Source organism: Micromys minutus (assembly GCF_963924665.1).
Source record: "Micromys minutus genome assembly, chromosome: 21".
Taxonomy (NCBI): domain Eukaryota; kingdom Metazoa; phylum Chordata; class Mammalia; order Rodentia; family Muridae; genus Micromys; species Micromys minutus.
In genome coordinates this window covers 462,720-482,282 of record NC_137956.1, presented here as the reverse complement: position 1 = coordinate 482,282, position 19,563 = coordinate 462,720, and the positions used below count along the sequence as shown (strand labels likewise).

Sequence of the window (19,563 nt, the reverse complement as noted above, 5' to 3'; positions counted from 1 at the left end):
GATAGACAGACAGACAGACAGACAGATAGATAGATGATAGATAGATATATAGATAGATGATAGATAGATAGATAGATAGATAGATGATATATAGATAGATAGATAGATAGATAGATGATATATAGATAGATGATGAATAGATAGATGATAGATAGATAGATGATGAATAGATAGATAGATAGATAGATAGATAGATGATAGATGATAGATGATAGATGATAGATAGATAGATAGATGATAGTCAGTAAGTATGGATGTATCTCAGGGATAGAGCACTTGCCCAGCATGCATTAGGTCTTTGGGTGCAATCCAGAGCACCACAAGAAATAGATAAGATGTTTTGTATAACCCTGATCCACACTAGTGGTTCTAGATAGAAATAAATCATTATTTCTGGCATGGATAGGACATAACAACCCTCTATGAGTCCCAAGCCTCCAGTCTGCATAAGACCAGAAGTTGGTCTGTGCTGCACGTGCTGTCCTCACCCACCTCATCTCTCCTACCTGGGGAACTGATTTCATTATATAGCTACTAGTTCAAATAACATCTACTGTCTGTCCATCTTCTTCTGTGTGCCACAGAAACGTGTTCAAACCTCCAGTATAATCATGCTCCCACAGGGTCATATCTCTACAGACACAGAGCCCAGGACAAGCAAACCCAATCCTCACCCATGGCAGCATCCTGAGTGCCTGGCACAAAACTTTTGACAGAACAGGCTTCCTTTCTTTTTGTTTTGTTTTGTTTTTAGAGACAGGGTTTCTCTGTGTAGCCCTGGCTGTCTTGGAACTATCCCTGTAGACTGGGCTGGCCTCGAACTCACGAAGATCCACCTGCCTCTGCCTCCTGAATGCTGGAATTAAAGGTGTGTGCTACCAGTGTCTAGGCAACAGACACCAAGGCTATAATTCCGCTTGTGGGGAAACTGAGACAGGTATATCACAAACCCAAGGCTAGCCTGGGCAATTGGGTGTGTCTCTGTCATTGGTAAAACATAAACATAAAAACCTGCTAAGTCCTAAGTCTCTGGAAGAGAAGGAGGTGGAGGAGGAGGAGAAGTAATAATTAAGGGATTGCAGGGATATAATTCAGTAGTAATACATTTGTCTGGTTTATGCTTAATCACTCTAGTTTCAAATTCTGAGTATCACAAAAATAAATAATTAAAGCTAGAGCTACACAGTAAGACAAAACAAAGAAAAGAAATATAAAATAAAGTTCATCAAGGTCAAGGGGTCATAAGAAGACTGTGTGTGCTGTAGAATTCCTTAATAGTTCAATAGGAAAACTAGAACTCTAAAGAATCCCAAGATTTAAGAAAAAACAGGTGACAAATTCTCTGGCTCTGCAATTACAGAGAAATGGTTGCTCACTTTGCAGCAGAGCCAGCTAGGTGGTGAGAAAGGCAGAGAGGCCATGGCCCTGCCCTAGTGATTCTAACTTAGTGGATGTGGGTGGGGTCTGGGCCATGGTAGGTATTAAAAGACCCACAGAGTTGAGGGCCTCAGCTGTACTGTGGGAGTCACAGTGTAGCTCCGGCCTGTACTGCCAAGAACAATCCCAGGCTGTGGAACACTGGCCCTAGCTATGGGCTGACTTTTACCCCCAAATGCCATGAAAATGGCATTCTCCATGTGAGTTACCAAGGGCAACCTCTTGGAAGCACTGGCGGTCGAGTGTCAACTTGTTCTGTGTGCCAAAGCAGAGCCTAGGAAGCATGTATGCGGGGCTTATGCTCACCCTACTTCTTATGGCAGAGGGTCTGTACTTCTTATTTTTTCTGATAAGAAAAACAGGTCCAAAGGTTAAATATCTGTCTATGGCCACAGAGACTGAAAGAGACAGCACAGGTATCCTGCCCCAGATGACACCTAATCCACAAAACAACGATCTATGCAGGAAACCTTGGCTTAAGCCATTGGACACAAGGGGGCAAGAAAGGGGGAAAGAAAGGAGGGGGTAAGAGTGTGAGAGGGAGGGGAAGTGGCCTGGAGATAAGAAGAGAGGAAACAGGGCAGTGCAGGGCTGTCACAAGGCTTCTGGTAAAGTAACAATCTCACAGCGACACGTGTGGTCTGCCAAAGGCTGAGCAGAGCAGCCCTAGCTTACCACAAAGAAATTTAGATGTGACCTGTATAGGAGGGAGGGCAGTTCTCCCAGACTAACCCTGCTCAAGTACAGGAAGTGGAGCTCGGAGCACTTGCACTCAGGAGCTGGTGGATGTAGCGCATCTACTGATGCCTCCCGCCTGCCCGCTCCCCCTCCCTCCTCCTAAAGCTAAGCAGGGCTTCAGCCCAAAGCTGGAAATACTCACAGGATGTAGGTGATGACTCCAATGCTCCTATAAAGAAGAGTAGTGTCAGAGCTGTGTGATTTCAACCTCGAACCCTGCAGGGAGTCACCATGCAGGTATCAGAAGTCACTTGCTTCCCCCAGGTGGCCCCTGAATGCCATCTCAAGTCCTATCTATCCCTCCCTACCTCACTCTGCAACAGACAAAGATGCATTTCGGATCCTCGCTCTCTGCACATTGAGTCAAGGACCCAAACTCAGGGTCTGACTTCCGAATTTGCAGACGCTGTCATCAGGCATGTCCCTTAACCACTGAGCCCACTTTCCTTATATAACGAGGACACTAAAGGGTAAGAACAACCTCACAGGACTGCAGGCAGGGTCGTGAGCTGCACCAACTGTAAAGCAGTGGTCAGATATGACAAGTAGAGAATTTGTCACAGCAGAATTACTAGACCAACACATGCCTCGGACATAGAATGCCCCTGTGGAAATAATGGATGGACCAATGGAGCTAACTTAACTTATCTAGACCCCAGTTGACACTGACCCAGGATAAGCCTGCGCATGCCACAGCCCTCCACCATTGACAGAGCTCACTGCTGGCTGGCTGCACAGCTGCTGCTCCTGGGAACTAGGGTTTAAACACTAAAGGATATGCCATCCAGACCAGGGCTGGGGCCTTCTGCTCCTGGAGGGACCCTGGTACCACTTACCACATGTCGGCCTCCAGTCCCAGTGGCTCATAGTTCACGATTTCTGGAGCTGAAAGAAGTCATGTTTTAGAGTCAGGATGGGGTAGAGATGAGAGGAGATGGTTCTAGGGAATTCTATAGTATTTGGTGTCAACTGTCTCCATCTTGAGTCTCCAATGGTGAGAAAGGAATATTGGAACAGCAGATGTGAATAATCCAGATGTAAGAATGCTGAGAAAATGGGTTGCTAAGGACTGTGAGTTTCTACAGAAAGTCTATGTTGAAATCTAATTCTTGGGCAATGAAAAAAACAAACAAATGGGGCCTTATGGGAGATTAGTTCATGAGAGTAAACCTTCAGGAATAAAGTGAGCCCCTTATAAAAGGCCCAGGAGCATGCTCCCACATGAAAACATAGAAAGACACTGGCATCTGTGACAAGATCCCTCACCAGACACCAGGCCCACTGGCACTATTACCTGGGACTCACAACCACCAGGTCTGTGGTCAGGTTTTAGTTGTTTATAATCTATCCAGTCTAAGGAGTTTGGTTACAGTTGCCCAGACAGGGTAGGACATGTGTTTCTTGTTAATCTGGGAGAAACCACTCATGAACAAGGCTTGATGAGATGGGAAAGGGGAGGTACAAAGGAAGAGGAACATAGGAAGAAGACATGAAGGCCTGGTGATGACATGCTATGGGGAATTCTGGTCCATGCTGAGAGGTGATGGAGAAGAAGGCAGCCAAGGGCTTCATTTTCCTCTGAGTCCTGCCTAGCACCTGAGGAAAGACCTGAGGACGTCTTTGGTGTGTGTGGGGTGTCACTGAAGTAAGACTGTAAGCATGAGGGGATGTAGACACATCAGATGACAGCTGGCTACAGGGAAGATTGGGAGCCATTTATACACAGTACAAGCAGGAGCTGGCCAAAGATCCAGTGAGTGACCAAGAGACGGTCTGGAGTGTGAGAGAAGATCCTGCTAAAGAGACAGAGGACTGTGAGCTGCTCAGAGAGCACAGAGGCCCCAGAAAGCCAAGGCTCGGCTTCATGCTCACTTTGTGACTTCTAAGAACATGGGGATGGGATGTTATAGAGGTGGTACTTCATGGAGAACGTGGGGATGGGGATATTATAGAGGTGGTACTTTATGGAGAACATGGGGATGGGATATTATAGAGGTGGTACCTCATGGAGAATGTGGGGATGAAGATATTATAGAGGTGGTACTTCATGGAGAACGTGGGGATGGGATGTTATAGAGGTGGTACTTCATGGAGAACGTGGGGATGGGGATATTATAGAGGTGGTACTTTATGGAGAACATGGGGATGGGATATTATAGAGGTGGTACCTCATGGAGAACGTGGGGATGGGATGTTATAGAGGTGGTACCTCATGGATAACGTGGGGATGGGGATGTTATAGAGTGGTACTTTATGGAGAACGTGGGGATGGGTATGTTATAGAGAATAGAGGTGCTACCTCATGGAGAACGTGGGTATGGGATGTTATAGAGGTGGTACCTCATGGAGAATGTGGGGATGGAGATGTTATAGAGGTGGTACCTCATGGAGAATGTGGGGATGGAGATGTTATAGAGTGGTACTTCATGGAGAATGTGGGGATGGAGATGTTATAGAGGTGGTACTTTATGGAGAACGTGGGGATGGGTATGTTATAGAGTGGTACTTTATGGAGAACGTGGGGATGGGTATGTTATAGAGAATAGAGGTGCTACCTCATGGAGAACGTGGGGATGGGATGTTATAGAGTGGTACTTCATGGAGAATGTGGGGATGGAGATGTTATAGAGGTGGTACTTTATGGAGAACGTGGGGATGGGTATGTTATAGAGAATAGAGGTGCTACCTCATGGAGAACGTGGGTATGGGATGTTATAGAGGTGGTACCTCATGGAGAATGTGGGGATGGAGATGTTATAGAGGTGGTACCTCATGGAGAATGTGGGGATGGAGATGTTATAGAGTGGTACTTCATGGAGAATGTGGGGATGGAGATGTTATAGAGGTGGTACTTTATGGAGAACGTGGGGATGGGTATGTTATAGAGTGGTACTTTATGGAGAACGTGGGGATGGGTATGTTATAGAGAATAGAGGTGCTACCTCATGGAGAACGTGGGGATGGGATGTTATAGAGTGGTACTTCATGGAGAATGTGGGGATGGAGATGTTATAGAGGTGGTACTTTATGGAGAACGTGGGGATGGGTATGTTATAGAGAATAGAGGTGCTACCTCATGGAGAACGTGGGGATGGGATGTTATAGAGGTGGTACCTCATGGAGAACGTGGGGATGGAGATGTTATAGAGAATAGAGGTGCTACCTCATGGAGAATGTGGGGATGGGATATTATAGAGGTGGTACCTCATGGAGAATGTGGGGATGGAGATGTTATAGAGTGGTACTTTATGGAGAACATGGGGATGGGATGTTATAGAGGTGCTACCTCATGGAGAATGTGGGGATGGGATGTTATAGAGTGGTACCTCATGGAGAATGTGGGGATGGAGATGTTATAGAGTGGTACCTCATGGAGAATGTGGGGATGGAGATGTTATAGAGTGGTACCTCATGGAGAATGTGGGGATGGGATGTTATAGAGGTGGTACCTCATGGAGAATGTGGGGATGGGGATGTTATAGAGTGGTACTTCATGAGAGGAGGGAGCCTTGATAATTGCTAAGGCAGGAGGGGGGGCATGGGAAAGACTGAGGTTTGTATCCAGAATAATGTCTAAACCACAGCATCTATAAGCTGTCTGCTGTCCTCTCCCCTACATTTCCTCCTTCAACACACAGACATCCAATGCTGGCTTTGACTTTTTCCCTGGCTATTTTAAAATGGTGCCAGGATGTATTTGAAATTGTTTCTCTTGATTGCTGTTGCTGCCTGCATGCACTTCCGTCCTCTCCCCTGCCGTAGCGCGTGTGCTGAGCTGCAGTCCATCTGCACCCGTCTTCTGCTTCTCATCACAGGAACTTTTGGTTTTGTTTTTCATTTTTGCTGATAAGACACATGAAAGTGTGTTCTTTTTTGTAAATGATATTCAAATTAGGTGTGGACCTCAAGTAATCTATGGACTAGTCCAATAAGAGAGATGCAGAGTTCAGAATACATATTTAGAGGATGTCTTTGGAGTGTGTGTGTAGGGCGTGTGTGAGATAGGGTTTCTCTGTGTAGTCTCAGCTGTCCTAAAACTTGGTCTGTAGACCAGGCTGGCCTTGAACTCAGAACACCTGCCTCTGCCTCCTGAGTGCTGAGATTAGAGGTGTGAGCCACCACCGTCCAGCCAAGGATCTTTTTTTTTTTTAAGTTGGGGAGCCAAAATCTTATGCCATACAAGCTTGACTCAAACTCTCTGTGTATCTCATCATAGCCTTGAACTCCTGATCCTCCTGCCTCTAGCTCCCAACGACTAAGATGATGGGTGGGGACCAGTGTGCCCAGCTCCAAGTTATTTTCACACAGCAACTTGACATCACTTTGACATCCAAACTATGATCATTTCTCTAGGAATTGATCTATCTCCCTCTCCCTCCACTCCCCCCTTAGCCCCCCTCTCTGTGGGGTGTGTGTGTGTGTGTGTGTGTGTGTGTGTGTGTGTGTGTGTGCGTGCACATCTCTTGTTCACCCTATGTATGCCAGGCTTGACCCATTACCTCCTGGGAACTCTCCTGTCTGCTTTCTGTCTTGCAGTAGAAACTGAGATTACAGACACACAGTCACACCTGGCTCTTGTGGGGTCTTGGGATTCAAACTGAGATCACACAGGTGTAGCAAGCGTCCACGCTGCCTCCTCAGCCCTTGGAAATCAATTTCATTGCATCTTACTAAAATGATGACTGTTACACATGACAACACACTGCATTTCTTTTTTGTAGTTTGTTTTAATTTTTGTACAGGTGTGTGTATCTATGTGTGGGTATGTGTGTACATGTGAGTACAGGTGTGTGTATCTATGTGTGGGTATGTGTGTACATGTGAGTACAGGTGTGTGTATCTATGTGTGGGTATGTGTGTACATGTGAGTACAGGTGTGTGTATCTATGTGTGGGTATGTGTGTACATGTGAGTACAGGTGTGTGTATCTATGTGTGGATATGTGTGTACATGTGAGTACAGGTGTGTGTATCTATGTGTGGGTGTGTGTGTACATGTGAGTGCAGGTGTGTGTATCTATGTGTGGGTATGTGTGTACATGTGAGTACAGGTGTGTGTATCTATGTGTGGGTATGTGTGTACATGTGAGTACAGGTGTGTGTATCTATGTGTGGGTGTGTGTGTACATGTGAGTGCAGGTGTGTGTATCTATGTGTGGGTGTGTGTGTACATGTGAGTACAGGTGTGTGTATCTATGTGTGGGTATGTGTGTACATGTGAGTATAAGTGCCTACAGAGGCCAGAAGAGGGTTTTGGATTCTCTGGAGCTGGAGTTACAGATGATTGTGCGCCGACCACCCCAAGTGCTAGGATCTGCATTTGGGTCCTCTGCAAGAGTGTGCACTTTTAGCTGCCTCTCCAGCCCTGAAGTTCTCATATTTTGTCTGTTTTTTTGGGGGGGGGCAGGTGGTTGTTTGTTTTTTTTTTAACAGGGTCTGGCCTGGAACAAAGTAGTTGATGGAGAAAATAATTCAAGCTGCCTTTTGAGGAGGCCACACCCTCCATCTCTGGAGGTATGGCCATACAAGATAAATGATGGTTTGATTCTCAGCTCTCCTTCCTTCCCTCTTGGCAGAGGTTTTCCTTGTGAGCTTCAAACCTCTGACCAGTGCCGTGGGGAATATCTAATGTGTAGACAGAGATGCTTAGGGCAAAGGGTGAGAGGAACAGAGGGAAGAGGGTAAGGCCAGAGCTCGGCTGGAGCTGGCTGTTCCAGTGTGTGAGTGAAGGCCAGGCTCTCAGGAAAGGCAGGCAGAGACCGGGGACCTCCAATGTGTGAGTGAAGGCCAGGCTCTCAGGAAAGGCAGGCAGAGACCTGGGACCTGGCACACACGCCTCTCGTTCTCAAGAACTCAAAAGCTACTTCAGACTGAGGAGTCCCGTGGGGAACCAAGACAGGGAAGTGTTTTTAAATCTGCACAATGAACTCTTCCAAGAGTAAAAGGTAGAGCCAGTTCAGGGAAAGTTTAACTCTACAAAGGCCTCTAGCCCCACCTGGCTACTCTGTGTCTCAGTGGGTACTCAAAGCCAAGCTCATGCCTGTCTCTTCACCAAGAGGATTCCTTCTCAACCCTCAGTTTCTTGCAAGTATCTCAAAGCATCATTTCTCAGCTCAGACATGAAGGATTGTTCCTAAGATTTCTGTCCCTCCTCCCTTAACCCCCTTTTCCCTCCCCCTGCCATGTGTGTGTGTGTGTGTGTGTGTGTGTGTGTGTGTGTGTGTGTGTGTGTGTGCCTGCAGGCCACAGGACAGTCTGGCTATTGCTCCTTCAGTACGATCCACCTTATGTTTTGAGACAGTGTCTTTCATCAGCTTAGAACCTGTCAAATAGGCTCAGCTGGCTAGCTATTGCACCAAATATCTACCTGTCACTGCCTCCCTAGCTCTGGGATTACAAGCATACTACTTGTAAATATGGGATTACAACTACTCTTGGCTTTCTTACACAGACTTTAGGTCTTGAGCTCAGGTCTGAACTCCCTCCCCAGTCTCCATTGACATTCAGATTGAGAGTATAACAATCCAGGGGCTGGAGAGATGGCTCAGTGGTTATGAACACTGACTGTTCTTCCAGAGATCCTGAGTTCAGTTCCCAGCAACCACATGGTGACTCACAACCATCTGTAATGAGATCTGATGTCCTCTTCTGGTGTGTCTGAAGACAGCAACAGTGTACTCATAAAAGAATAAATAAATCTTAAAGGGAGAGAGAGAGAGAGAGAGAGAGAGAGAGAGAATAACAATCCCCAAACTCACCAACAAATTCGGGTGTCCCAAAAATGTTTTTAAATTCAACTCCATCTTCTATTTCATGAGCCAGGCCAAAGTCAATCAGCTTGATGTGTGGAATGGGGATATTCTTGTCTAACAACATAATGTTTTCTGGCTGCAGAACAAAATCGAAAGAAGGCAAGATGGTAGTTAAAGTGTTGTTTTGTGTTTTCCTGTTGGGTTAGGGTGGGGACTGTGTTCTCTTGGCAGGGGTCAGAGAGGGAGTAAAACAGCAAAGTTCTTGTTTTTGTGACCTAGGTCTTCTGTGAGCTCAAACCCAGCATGGAGGGTAAAGGACCAGTTTTTATTAACTGCACTGACAGTGGAACCAGAGAACTGGGCTCTAGTTTCCCACCAGTCTCTGAATGGAAGAACCCGCAGTGAGGCTCCCTGCTTCCTCATCTGTCAGATGGGGTCAGACACCTGTAGCCTTTCCTATAAGCAACCCCTCCCCCGCCCCAATGTGAGAGGACACATGGCTCCCCTGGGTTTATACAAGGCTCGCTAGCCTTGACTGACTCTCTGACCTCCCTCTTGTCCTCTGGCCAGCCAGCTTCCTGTTGACTTTCTCTGAGACTGACCAACTTCTCTTTGTGTGTTTAGCTAATTTTGGCTTTTGGCTGGACACAGGAAAAAATGCACCTGATTCCCAGAGAAAAGACCAGCTGCCTGAGCTATTTCCGGCCCGAAACAGCTGCTGGCCTCACACAACAATGGCGGGTTTGGTGGAGAGAAAGGACACTGACTAGACCCTCACAGTCCAGTCTACCATCCCTCTCCCAGCTCCCAGAGCCTCTGGCTCAGGGTTGTGAGGCTGGCCTCCTTCATTCTCACCCAACTCCGAGAGAGAGACAGGGAAGGGACAGGTCTATCTGCTTAGCCATCTTTCCTTCACCCCACAACTGTCTTAGATTCCATTTAAATTGGATTGTTCTGAAAACTTTACCCAAACAAAATCTTTTTAAAAAACATTTATTTTATTTATGGGTACACTGTAGTTGTCTTCAGACACACCAGAAGAGGGCATCAGATCCCATTACAGATGGTTGTGAGCCACCATGTGGTAGCTGGGTATTGAACTTAGGATCTCTGGAAAAGCAGTCAGTGCTCTTAGCCACTGAGCCATCCTTCCAGCCCACCCACACAAAATCTTATATATAACATTCACAGCAGTATCACAAGAGCCAGAAAGCAGAAAATGCCCACTAACTGATAGAGAGATTCACAAAGTGAGATGTACACACATTGTATATGATATGCACATAGAAAGGCCTACTTTTTTCCAGTCTGGGAACTGAACCCAGGACCTTACTTGTGTGACATAAGTGCTCTTACAGGCCCTAAGAATACTATTTGATGACAAAGAGGAATGAAGCAAATAAAAAAGTAAAAGCTATTGATCTATGTTACAATGTAGATAAACCTTGAGAATGTTACACTAACCAGGTGTCAGGTGTCTGGCCTGAAACTCAACTTACTACCCAGGATGATGAAGAAGATTGAAGTGCATCTGAGGTCAGCTCAGGCTACTCTTAAGTCTCTTCCAGGAGAAGGAGGAAGATTAGGAGGAGGAGGAGGAAAGGGAAGAGGAGGAAGAGAAGGAGGAAGAAAGGGAGGAGAGGAGAAAGAGAAAAAACATACACAAAAGGGCACTTGATACAGGATTGTAAGAAATACACACAGAGTCTAGGCAAATACATATGGACAGAAAGAAGTTTATTGTTGAATAAGACTTGGGGAACAGGGCCAGTAAGGAGGCTCAGCAGGGAAAGCAGCGGCTCTCAACCTTCCTAACGCTGAGACCCTTTAATAAAGCTCTTCATGTTATGGTGACCCCAACCATAAAATTATTTCATTGCTACTTTATAACTGCAAGTTTTTGCTACTGTTGTAAATCGTAATGTAATATCTGATACTTGACTTCCCCCAAAGGGACTGAGACCCACCAGTTGAGAACCACTGATGTACCAAATTTTGCTGCCAAGCCTGATGATATGAGTTCAATCCTTGGGACCCACATGGTAGAAAGGAGAGATCTCTGACCTCCAAATGTGGGCTGTTGCATGTGCTTGTGAGCAAATACACACATAAAAATGTAATGAATTAAAAAAAAGACAGGGAAGCCAGGCAGTCATGCCCCTACATCTTTAATCCCAGCACTCAGGAGGCAGGGGCAGGCAGATCTCTGTGAGTTCCAGGCCAGCCTGGACTACAGATCGACTTCTAGGACAGCTAGGGCTACATAGAAAAACCTTGTCTTACAACACCAAGACTAGGGAACAGGCGGTGACTGCTAGTAAATGTGTGGTTCCTTTAGTGGGTGATAAATAAATCGCACTGGAAAATAAACTTCTTGCTTTTGCATCAATCTGTGTCTCAGGTGTCTCACTGAGGGACATCTCAGAGTAAGTACCACTGGCTGAGGGTCAGAGTCTTACTGCAGCAAGTGGTGGACTGTGTCATATGTGGAGTGATGTCCAGGAAGGCTATTAACCAAGCAAACACATTTGAGAGGATAAGAAGCCACAATTCTCAAAACAACTGAGGAGGAGTTCCCACCTTATGCCTTTGCTAACACAACTGTCGGCACCAGGAGGACTTTGGTCCACCCACTCCCACCATACTCATGGTTGGGTTTTCAAGACTTGCTCAAACTCTGTCTCCCTAGAAGACATTCCCAACAGCCCCAGCCACACTACCTGATTGTAAGCAGAGCTTGGTGACCCCTAGGCTTGTTCAGATCTTTTTGTTAGGACATCTGTTGAGGTCTCCAGTCCAGCACCCCCTGCCATCCTTCCTGACTCTGACAGAGCTGTCCTCAGCCGGAGGGAGAACTAGGCCTTGCAGTGCCCTCCCACGTGCTGTGTAGAGCCTTCATAGCGACACGCTGAGCTGGACCCTAACTTTTAGGGTTTAGCTAACTCACACTTAATCTTGTCTGGTCACCTCCCAACACATACACCCAGTGTCTCTGTCTCCCTGAAATCTCTGTGACCTCTGGTTGATGCAGCTAGAGACTTTTTACTCAAAATTTTTCCTATTTTTTTCCTTTTCGGTTTGTTTAAATAACACATTTTCTTTTGCATTTTAAAAGCTTTATTTTTCTTGCCCTCTGGAGATTACTCTAAACTTTATTTTGAACATGTGTCAAAGTCCTTTCCCGAGGCAGATCAGATGTCTAGCCTCTGCTGAAGGGAGAATGAGGGCAGAGGAGGTCAGGAGAGAAGATCCAGGCGGGCAGATCCATTCCAGCGCCGCGGCCAAGCTGGTGGCTGCCACAGGAATGCTACAGCCATTCCCGGCACTGAGGTACATCCTCCCCACTTCCCTGACAGGCGGCCCTTCTAGTCTCCCCACAGCACTGCCCAGTTTGCTAGGAACTTCTCTAGGGACGAGGCCCTGAGACCAGGTCCTACACTATCCTGACCACCTGAGCTCAGAACCCAGTTCAGCACAATGAACGCAACGGAAGGCACGAGCCACAGAGAGCCACCCCAGACCTGGATGCTCAGGATGAGAGAGCAGCAGAGATGTGGCATCAAGGGACCAAGGCTGACATCTCTAGGGCAGCACCACCTTCAGAGAAAAGGCAGCCTTGTTTCTACTCACGCCTGTAGCTCGCAGTGGAAAGGCCTGTCCACTGGCTCAGAAAAATGGCAGACTACATTTTCTTACCAGAGACTGCTTTGAGCTGCTAAGAGCATTTCCCCTCCCCTGGCCCCTCCCCAAAGCTGGTGCTGCCCCTTCACATTTCAATCAAGATAGCCAACCTCCTTCGAAAGTTCTTTCCTGATGGCCCCTCCCTTTCGAGCTCCAAACACCCTGCACTTCCTCGTTATAGCATTTTCTTTGCTCCAGAGCTGGAGCTCTGGTTACTTACCTATCTCCCTCTAATGGGCTCCAAGCTTCCTAAGTGATTTGTTCTAGCATCTCCCCAGAGCTTAAGATAAAGCCACCAAGTGCTCAGTAGGTGTCCCCTGAGCGAAATCAAGTTCCATTTATTAAGTCGATACAATATGCAGGACCTGGCACCAACCAAATATGTGGTATGGTTTACACCTCAGTCAACTGCTGAGCAGAGGCGATATCTTTCCTTTCTTGATGGAGGAAAAAAAGCCAAGACATCAGCCTAGGGGAACAGAGATTTAAGCATCTCCCCGGCACACCCAAAGCTCTAGACTAAATGACCCCTTTCCCTACTGGAGCAGCTTAGTGTCTGGAGCAGGCATCCGCCTACCACCCCAGGATGCTTTCGTGTAAATGAGCCCCCTCCCAACCATGGCTTTCAGTCCTCACAGAGCTCCTAAGTTAGCTGCTCTCATCTCAGACAAGAAAACTAAATAGTGGTAGGGATGCTTAGAGAGCTTAAGGAGAACCAGAGACCAGAGCTGAATCTCAGGGCTACGACTCCAGCTCCGAGGGATCTGATGCCCTCCTCAGGTTTCCAAAGATGCTTGCGTTTATGTGCCATTATACACACACAGGCATAAATATACATAAATGAAACAGAAAATGGGGAGCTCTCGGAGAAGAGTAACCAAGTTGGCTATACAAAGAAGTGTGGCCCCAAGGGGTTCAACTGGGGGGTGGCAATGGGGCCACAGGGACACTCTGCTAAGCGATGAGGACTGGGGTTTGTGCTCCCACCTCACCAGCTACTCAGCAGGCTACTTGGAATTCTAGTGGCCCTATATACTCAGGCTGGGTGCAGACAGGCCATTGGTTCCCTGCCACCAAATGATATTGCTACTTCCAGGCCAGAGAACATGGTTCCCCTTATCTGCAGTTTTCATAAGGCTTCTTTCTGCCGTCCCAGCCTGACCATTTCCAGGGACCAGAGACTCATTTTGGTGCTCCAAATAATCCTGGCAGCCGCCCTGAGAGGTAGGTGCTACTACTATCACCATTTCACAGATACAGGAAACTGAGGCCCAGGGAACTAAAGACTTACCCAAGGCCCAGCAGTCCCAGTGACCGTCAAAACGCTCATTCTGAGGACTGAGGCACGCAGATCCCCGTGCCAGCTGCAGCCACAACCCCAATTACCTATCCAGCCTTGCAGTGGGTCTCACATCTGGGCCTGCTTTCATCCCCCACAGGGTAGGTACCACCATCTCAGACACCTCACATCACCTCTGGATGCAGCTCTATTTTTTTTCAATATTTTATTCAGTATTAAGACATGCATATGATCTTTTGGTCAAATCTTCCCCATCCCCCCCACCTGCCTCTATTGTGTCCGTTTAGTCTGGTACACGCGTAGGGGCGGAGCATGAGCAGCCTCCCCGGGGCTCCATCCTTGGAGGAAACAAGGTCCTGAACCATAGCTTGCCTGAAAACCTCTGTCATTCTTCGCCTATTTCCAAGCCATGCCTCACGACCATGTCCCTTCCACTCCCTTACTGTCAAGGCTCCAATCCTCCAGAGCCAACAATGCTTACTGCAGCCCCATCAGCAGACGTCTCTCATTCATAATGAACTTGTCTGGGTGGACGGCCTTTCCCCAGGTAAACTCAATTCCATTCACGGTTCCTGATGTTGCCTCTGCTATCTTGCCTGTCACACATTGATATTCACATAAATGCAGTGAAAGATTTCCAGTCAGGGTCTCCTTCTCTGCCTGGGTGACATAAGTCACCACCAGGAGTGCCAGAGAGCTGTTAAAAGGGCTAAAATATGGTCTGAAAGGCAGCCTGAGCTCCAGCAAACTGGCAGTTGCCCGGATTGTGGTCTCCCATTCCACCTCTCCGAATCGAAAAAGAGCTCAAGCCTAGTGCTGGGAAACAGTTTCAGGTCTGCGAGCAAAGGTATAGAGCTTAATAAACAGACCTCTTCCTTTCTTGGGGCCCAGTTCCCCACTCAGCAGATGTCATCCAAAGTTCCTTTAGCAGTTTTGATGTGACACAATTCTAGCTAGGCAAATGTGTGCTGCTCTGGGCCACACGGCTAGACACGAAAGGGTCCTGTGTCACTGCCTCAGGTCAGAAAGGAAGACTAGTCTGTGGTAGCCACAGGAGGCTGGGCCCCAGCCAGACTGCCCTGTGGGTAGCACAATCCTATCCATCCTCACTGCCCAGCATCCTCATCCAAGTGGTATTCACTGCAGTCAGGTACTTAGCCCACGCAGCTGACATCACCTGCAAAGAACGGCTGGAGGAGGCACCACATTCTTTAGGTGCTGATGCCCAGCCCAGAACCCAGAGAGCTGCCATGGGGGATGTGGTGGGAGAAAACTGCCCCACCTGTCAAAACAAACATGCCTTGCTTGGCCTCCCAGTCAGGCAGGCACTCTGGGAAAAGCCAACATGCTTGTTAGAGTTGCCTGCAGTGGTACCAACTGGAAGTTGGTCCTCCCAGGGAGGGCTCATGTTCCATGGCATCAGGCAGGTCTAAGTTCTCCTCTCAGCTCTGCCACTGAAAATATGAAGTGGGCAAAGTCAGTGGGCTTCTGAGGGCTCTCTATAAAGTGGGGACATTCCTAGTAGGTCATACATAGTTCTGAGGGTTCAGAGAGATGGTTCATGCGTGAAAGGGAGTATAGTCCCCAAGAGAGGCTGTAACATACTGGCTAAGCTGCCCATAGTAGCTCAGAGTCCTCTCTGGGAGTGGTCCTTGACACTCCATCACCTGAGTTCACGAAGAACAAGCCCTTGCACAAGCCATCTTTCCCACACTCCCACCTCCTGTTTCCCTTCCCCACACTGTTTTATACTCCAGCCTCATGATGCTGGAGCCACAGGGGTCAGTCAGTCATGCTCTAGGGAAGCCCAGAGAGGTCAAGAAGCTGCAGAAGGGCAGAGCTGGCCCACGAGTGCCCCATAGGGCCTGCCTGCTGCTCGGTGAGTCGGAGACCCAGCTGGACAAGAAAACTTCATGGGCAATCTAAGCCCAAACCCAGAGTGGTCAAGCACCTCTGAGCAACCTGAGAAAGCAAAACAGATCGATCATAAACAGTTCTGACCCACAAGCCTCCAGTGTAGCCAGTGCCCCAGTATGTCTGCCACTCACAGACTTCCTGGCCCCTTGGCCCTTACTGCCAGTTTAGCACCTACCTCACCTCCACTACCTCCACCACCACCTCCCCAACAAGCAGCTTATTCTGCCAGATGACCCCCATCCGAACAGTTCCTCTCCTGCCTCACCGCACAAACTCAGCACCCACACAGGAATGTCTGTGACCCATTCCTCTAACACACTAAGGGTTCTGACCTCAGGACCTTGGTCATGATTATGCAGCCTCCGGCAAAACACCACCAGTGTGATAATCACTTCCTTACTGTCCCGCCCACATCGCTCCAGGAGGAAGTCAGGGTCTTTTCCTCTTACTGCTATCTCTAAGCATCCGAGATGGGCCAGCCTTGTACTAGCTGTGCAGTTACTGGTTATAAGCAAGCAAACGAGCAAACCTATACAGTTCACGCATACCTGTCACACAGCCTGTCTTCAGGAAAAAGCCTGTGGGGGTTAATGCTCAACAGCACAGGTCTTGGAATCTGGGATCATCTTTCTCATTGCCATGAACATCAGTCTGACATTGGGCAAACAATGTTCTCGTCTACAAATAAGGGATAACAAAAGCTACCTCTAGAGCAGTGGTCCTCGAGCTTCCTAATGCTGTGACCCTTTTAAAAATTATTTATTTTATATATGTGAGTGCACTGTCGCTGTCTTCAGACACACAGAAGAGGGCATCAGATCCCATTACAGATGGTTGTGAGCCACCATGTGGTTGCTGGGAATTGAACTCAGGACCTCTGGAAGAGCAATTGGTGCTCTAACCACTGAGCCATCTCTACAGCCCCACACTGCAACACTTTAATGCAGTTCCTCAGGTTGTGGCAGCCCCAGCCATAAAACAGTTTTTGCTGTTAATTCACAACTGCAATGTTGCTACAATTGTGAACTGTAATGTAACTATCTGTGTCTTCTGATGGTCTTAGGTGACGCCTGTGAAAGGGTCAAGGGGCTGCGACCACTTCAGCTGGTGATTAGGAAGCTCATAGGGTGGAGCACAGGCGGAGCCTCAACACTGTACTGTGCTGTTCAGTCTTCCCCGGAATGAGGATCTGCTCATCTGCCTTCCTTTCAGACATCTCCCAAACCGTGTCTTTCCCAGGAGCTATCAGCTAAGCCTGCAGCCCAGCCTTTCTTCCCCGGGCATCCCGGAGAGCGATCTCTACCTACAGGGCCACTGTACCCAAGCATTCTGGGAGTAAGTCTTCTGTTGTTATTATCTTTGTTTTTTCAGATAGGCTCTCACTCTGTAGCACAGGCTAGCCCAGAGCACGTGGTATCCTGCCTCAGCCTACTGAGCACTCAAATGACAGGGATGAGCCACCATTCTTGGATTGCTGGAAATGAGTCTTACTTTCCCTGCTGTGTTAATAATAATAATAATAAAATCCCTTTCCAACGTTCCTCACGGCATTTATCTGTGTATGCACAGAAACACAGTCATGTAGAATGTACAGTTCATAAGGTCCTCATCTCTTCTGGCCCTGTCAGGGTTCAGGCCACACAGATGAAGAAACCAAGGCAAGAAGTCAAGAGTTGTGGACAATGGCTCAGCCAACAGTGAGGCCTTGAGCTAAGCCTATATCCTCTGTGCTCCCACCCTCGATGCCTCCTGTCCTCTGATTGGTGCAGCCGTGTCCTTGCGATCGCCAGCCTGCTGGCACAGTGGGCATTTCACCATGGCTCTGTGCCCCAGCTCCCTGCTTTTCCCAGCTGAGCCTTAGGGAAGGGAAGAACCAGGTTGCCCTTAAATTTGTCAACCCACAGCCTCCACCCAGCCACCAGCAGAGAGACCACTATGTGGCTCTGACCTCTTGCCAAGTTGGGAAAAACAGGAAAGGAAATCACTGCCTGATCTTTGCTCTTCTGGGAAGAAAGAGAAGTAAGGATGCACTATTTGTCTGTTTGTCTGTCTGTCTGTCTGTTTTTGAGACAAGGTCTCACTGGGTAGCTTTGGCCAGAGCCTAGAACCTGCAATGTGGACCTTGCTGGTTATATCTCCCAAGTGCTTAGGACAACAGGTGTGCCACCCTTCGCAAGGCTGTGCTGGGGTCCCTGGTTTCCAGTGTTGGATCAGTCAGCAAGCACACAGGCTTCACAGTCTGTGCCGCACGTCAAACAACACTTGCTACAGGCTCTCGTCGGCATATATTCCTCATCAGGGCGTTCCTACCGCCCCTATCTAAACCATGAGGAATCTGACCCAGATTCGAATATTCTGAGTTCCATGCTGTGTTTGGGTCCCTCAGTGATCCAGGGACCAAATGCTTCTTAGAACTCCCTGGGGACCACATTAAAATAAAGTCTGATGGGCTCAGTTGATGTTGTAAAGCAACCTCTGCAAAGAATCACAGTGCTCACATTTGTCTCCAGGAGCGACTGGCATGAGCAATACATGAGTTAGTGTCTGTTTCTGCCCTGTGCTAACTGTGGGACCCTAGCAGGCCACACCTATCTCTGAGTCTTGGCTGATTCATCACTCAAATGGGAAAATGAATATGGCTAGGTTAGGTCGTTTTGTTTGTCTTTTAGGCTTTTTGTTTGTTTGTTTGCTTGTTTGCATGACAGGGTTTTTCTGTGTGGCCCTGGCTGTCCTGGAACTTCCTCTGTAGACCAGGCTGTCCTTGAACTCAAGAGATCTACCTTCCTCTGCCTCCTGAGTGCTGGGATCAAAGCCGTGTACCACCACAACCTGTGTGGTAGTTAAGGAGGCCCAGTGATGTCCCAGGAGCCTCCTAGTGATTTTTCTATGGCATAACCTCAGAGCTTCTGCCTCAGCACTACTGCACGAGCAGCTTGAGTGACAGACACAGAGAAAAGAGTCTTCATATGGACCCCTCAGGGTGCCACCATCCCCCTCAAATGAACCGGTGTCAACATGGGAACTCACGCATGCCCAGCACGTGTCCCCTAGCGAGCTCCACATTTCAGACGTATGGTATGTGCTTTTATTTTACCTTATTTTACTCTATTAGCCTTCATATAGTAAGTGTTCCACGGATGCCAAGTGCCATTATTACTCATCACTGCCACCGCCACAGATAGCACTGAATTCACCACCATCTTGCTCACAAGTACCTTTGTCCACTGGGTCTCAGAGAACCAGGAGGCAACTGGTTCATGGGAGGGATTATCAAGCTGGTAAGAATTCTGTGAGTGTTTAGCAGAGCTAATTACCAAAAATTGAACTGGAGACTTCTGTTTCTATTGAGATTCGCTACGTTGTTAGGGCTCCTGATTTGCTGTGATGGAACTTCAAAGAAACCATGTGAACAATACTTTAGTCGGGGGAGGCTGGGCTCAGGTAGAGGGCAACACACAGCTGGAGGAAGCCAGACACCTCAGAGCCCCCTAACATGAAATGCCAGGAAATGTTAGGAAAAGAAATGTTCACAAAAGGAAAGAGGACAGTGTAGTGAGAATTTTGGTTTCTTTATAAAACACAGAAATATTTTAAGAATGTGCTTTTGTTTTAATCCCAGGTATACGATGTGGAGTGGCTTCAGATTGTCCACAGCAGCTGACTATGATTTGCCTCGTGCTCTAGGAGGGGTGTGATTTTGTCAGCTGCAGAGAGTATCTGTGATTGTGTGACGTTTGGA

At 47.8% G+C, this 19,563-nt stretch overlaps 1 protein-coding gene across 3 annotated transcripts in view; it reads right to left on the bottom strand.

Annotated features, from left to right (window-relative positions):
• DAPK2 (death associated protein kinase 2) overlaps window positions 1–19,563 on the bottom strand; it is a 108,762-nt gene that overhangs the window by 16,569 nt on the left and 72,630 nt on the right. For all 3 annotated transcript variants that reach the window (XM_080934749.1, XM_080934748.1, XM_080934747.1), the window contains exons 5-7: window positions 8,933–9,062; window positions 3,012–3,060; window positions 2,318–2,344 (exon numbers count right to left, since the gene is read on the bottom strand). In XM_080934749.1, coding sequence (XP_080790875.1) covers window positions 2,318–2,344; window positions 3,012–3,060; window positions 8,933–9,062 — 206 coding nt within the window. The remainder of the gene's footprint in view (window positions 1–2,317; window positions 2,345–3,011; window positions 3,061–8,932; window positions 9,063–19,563) is intronic.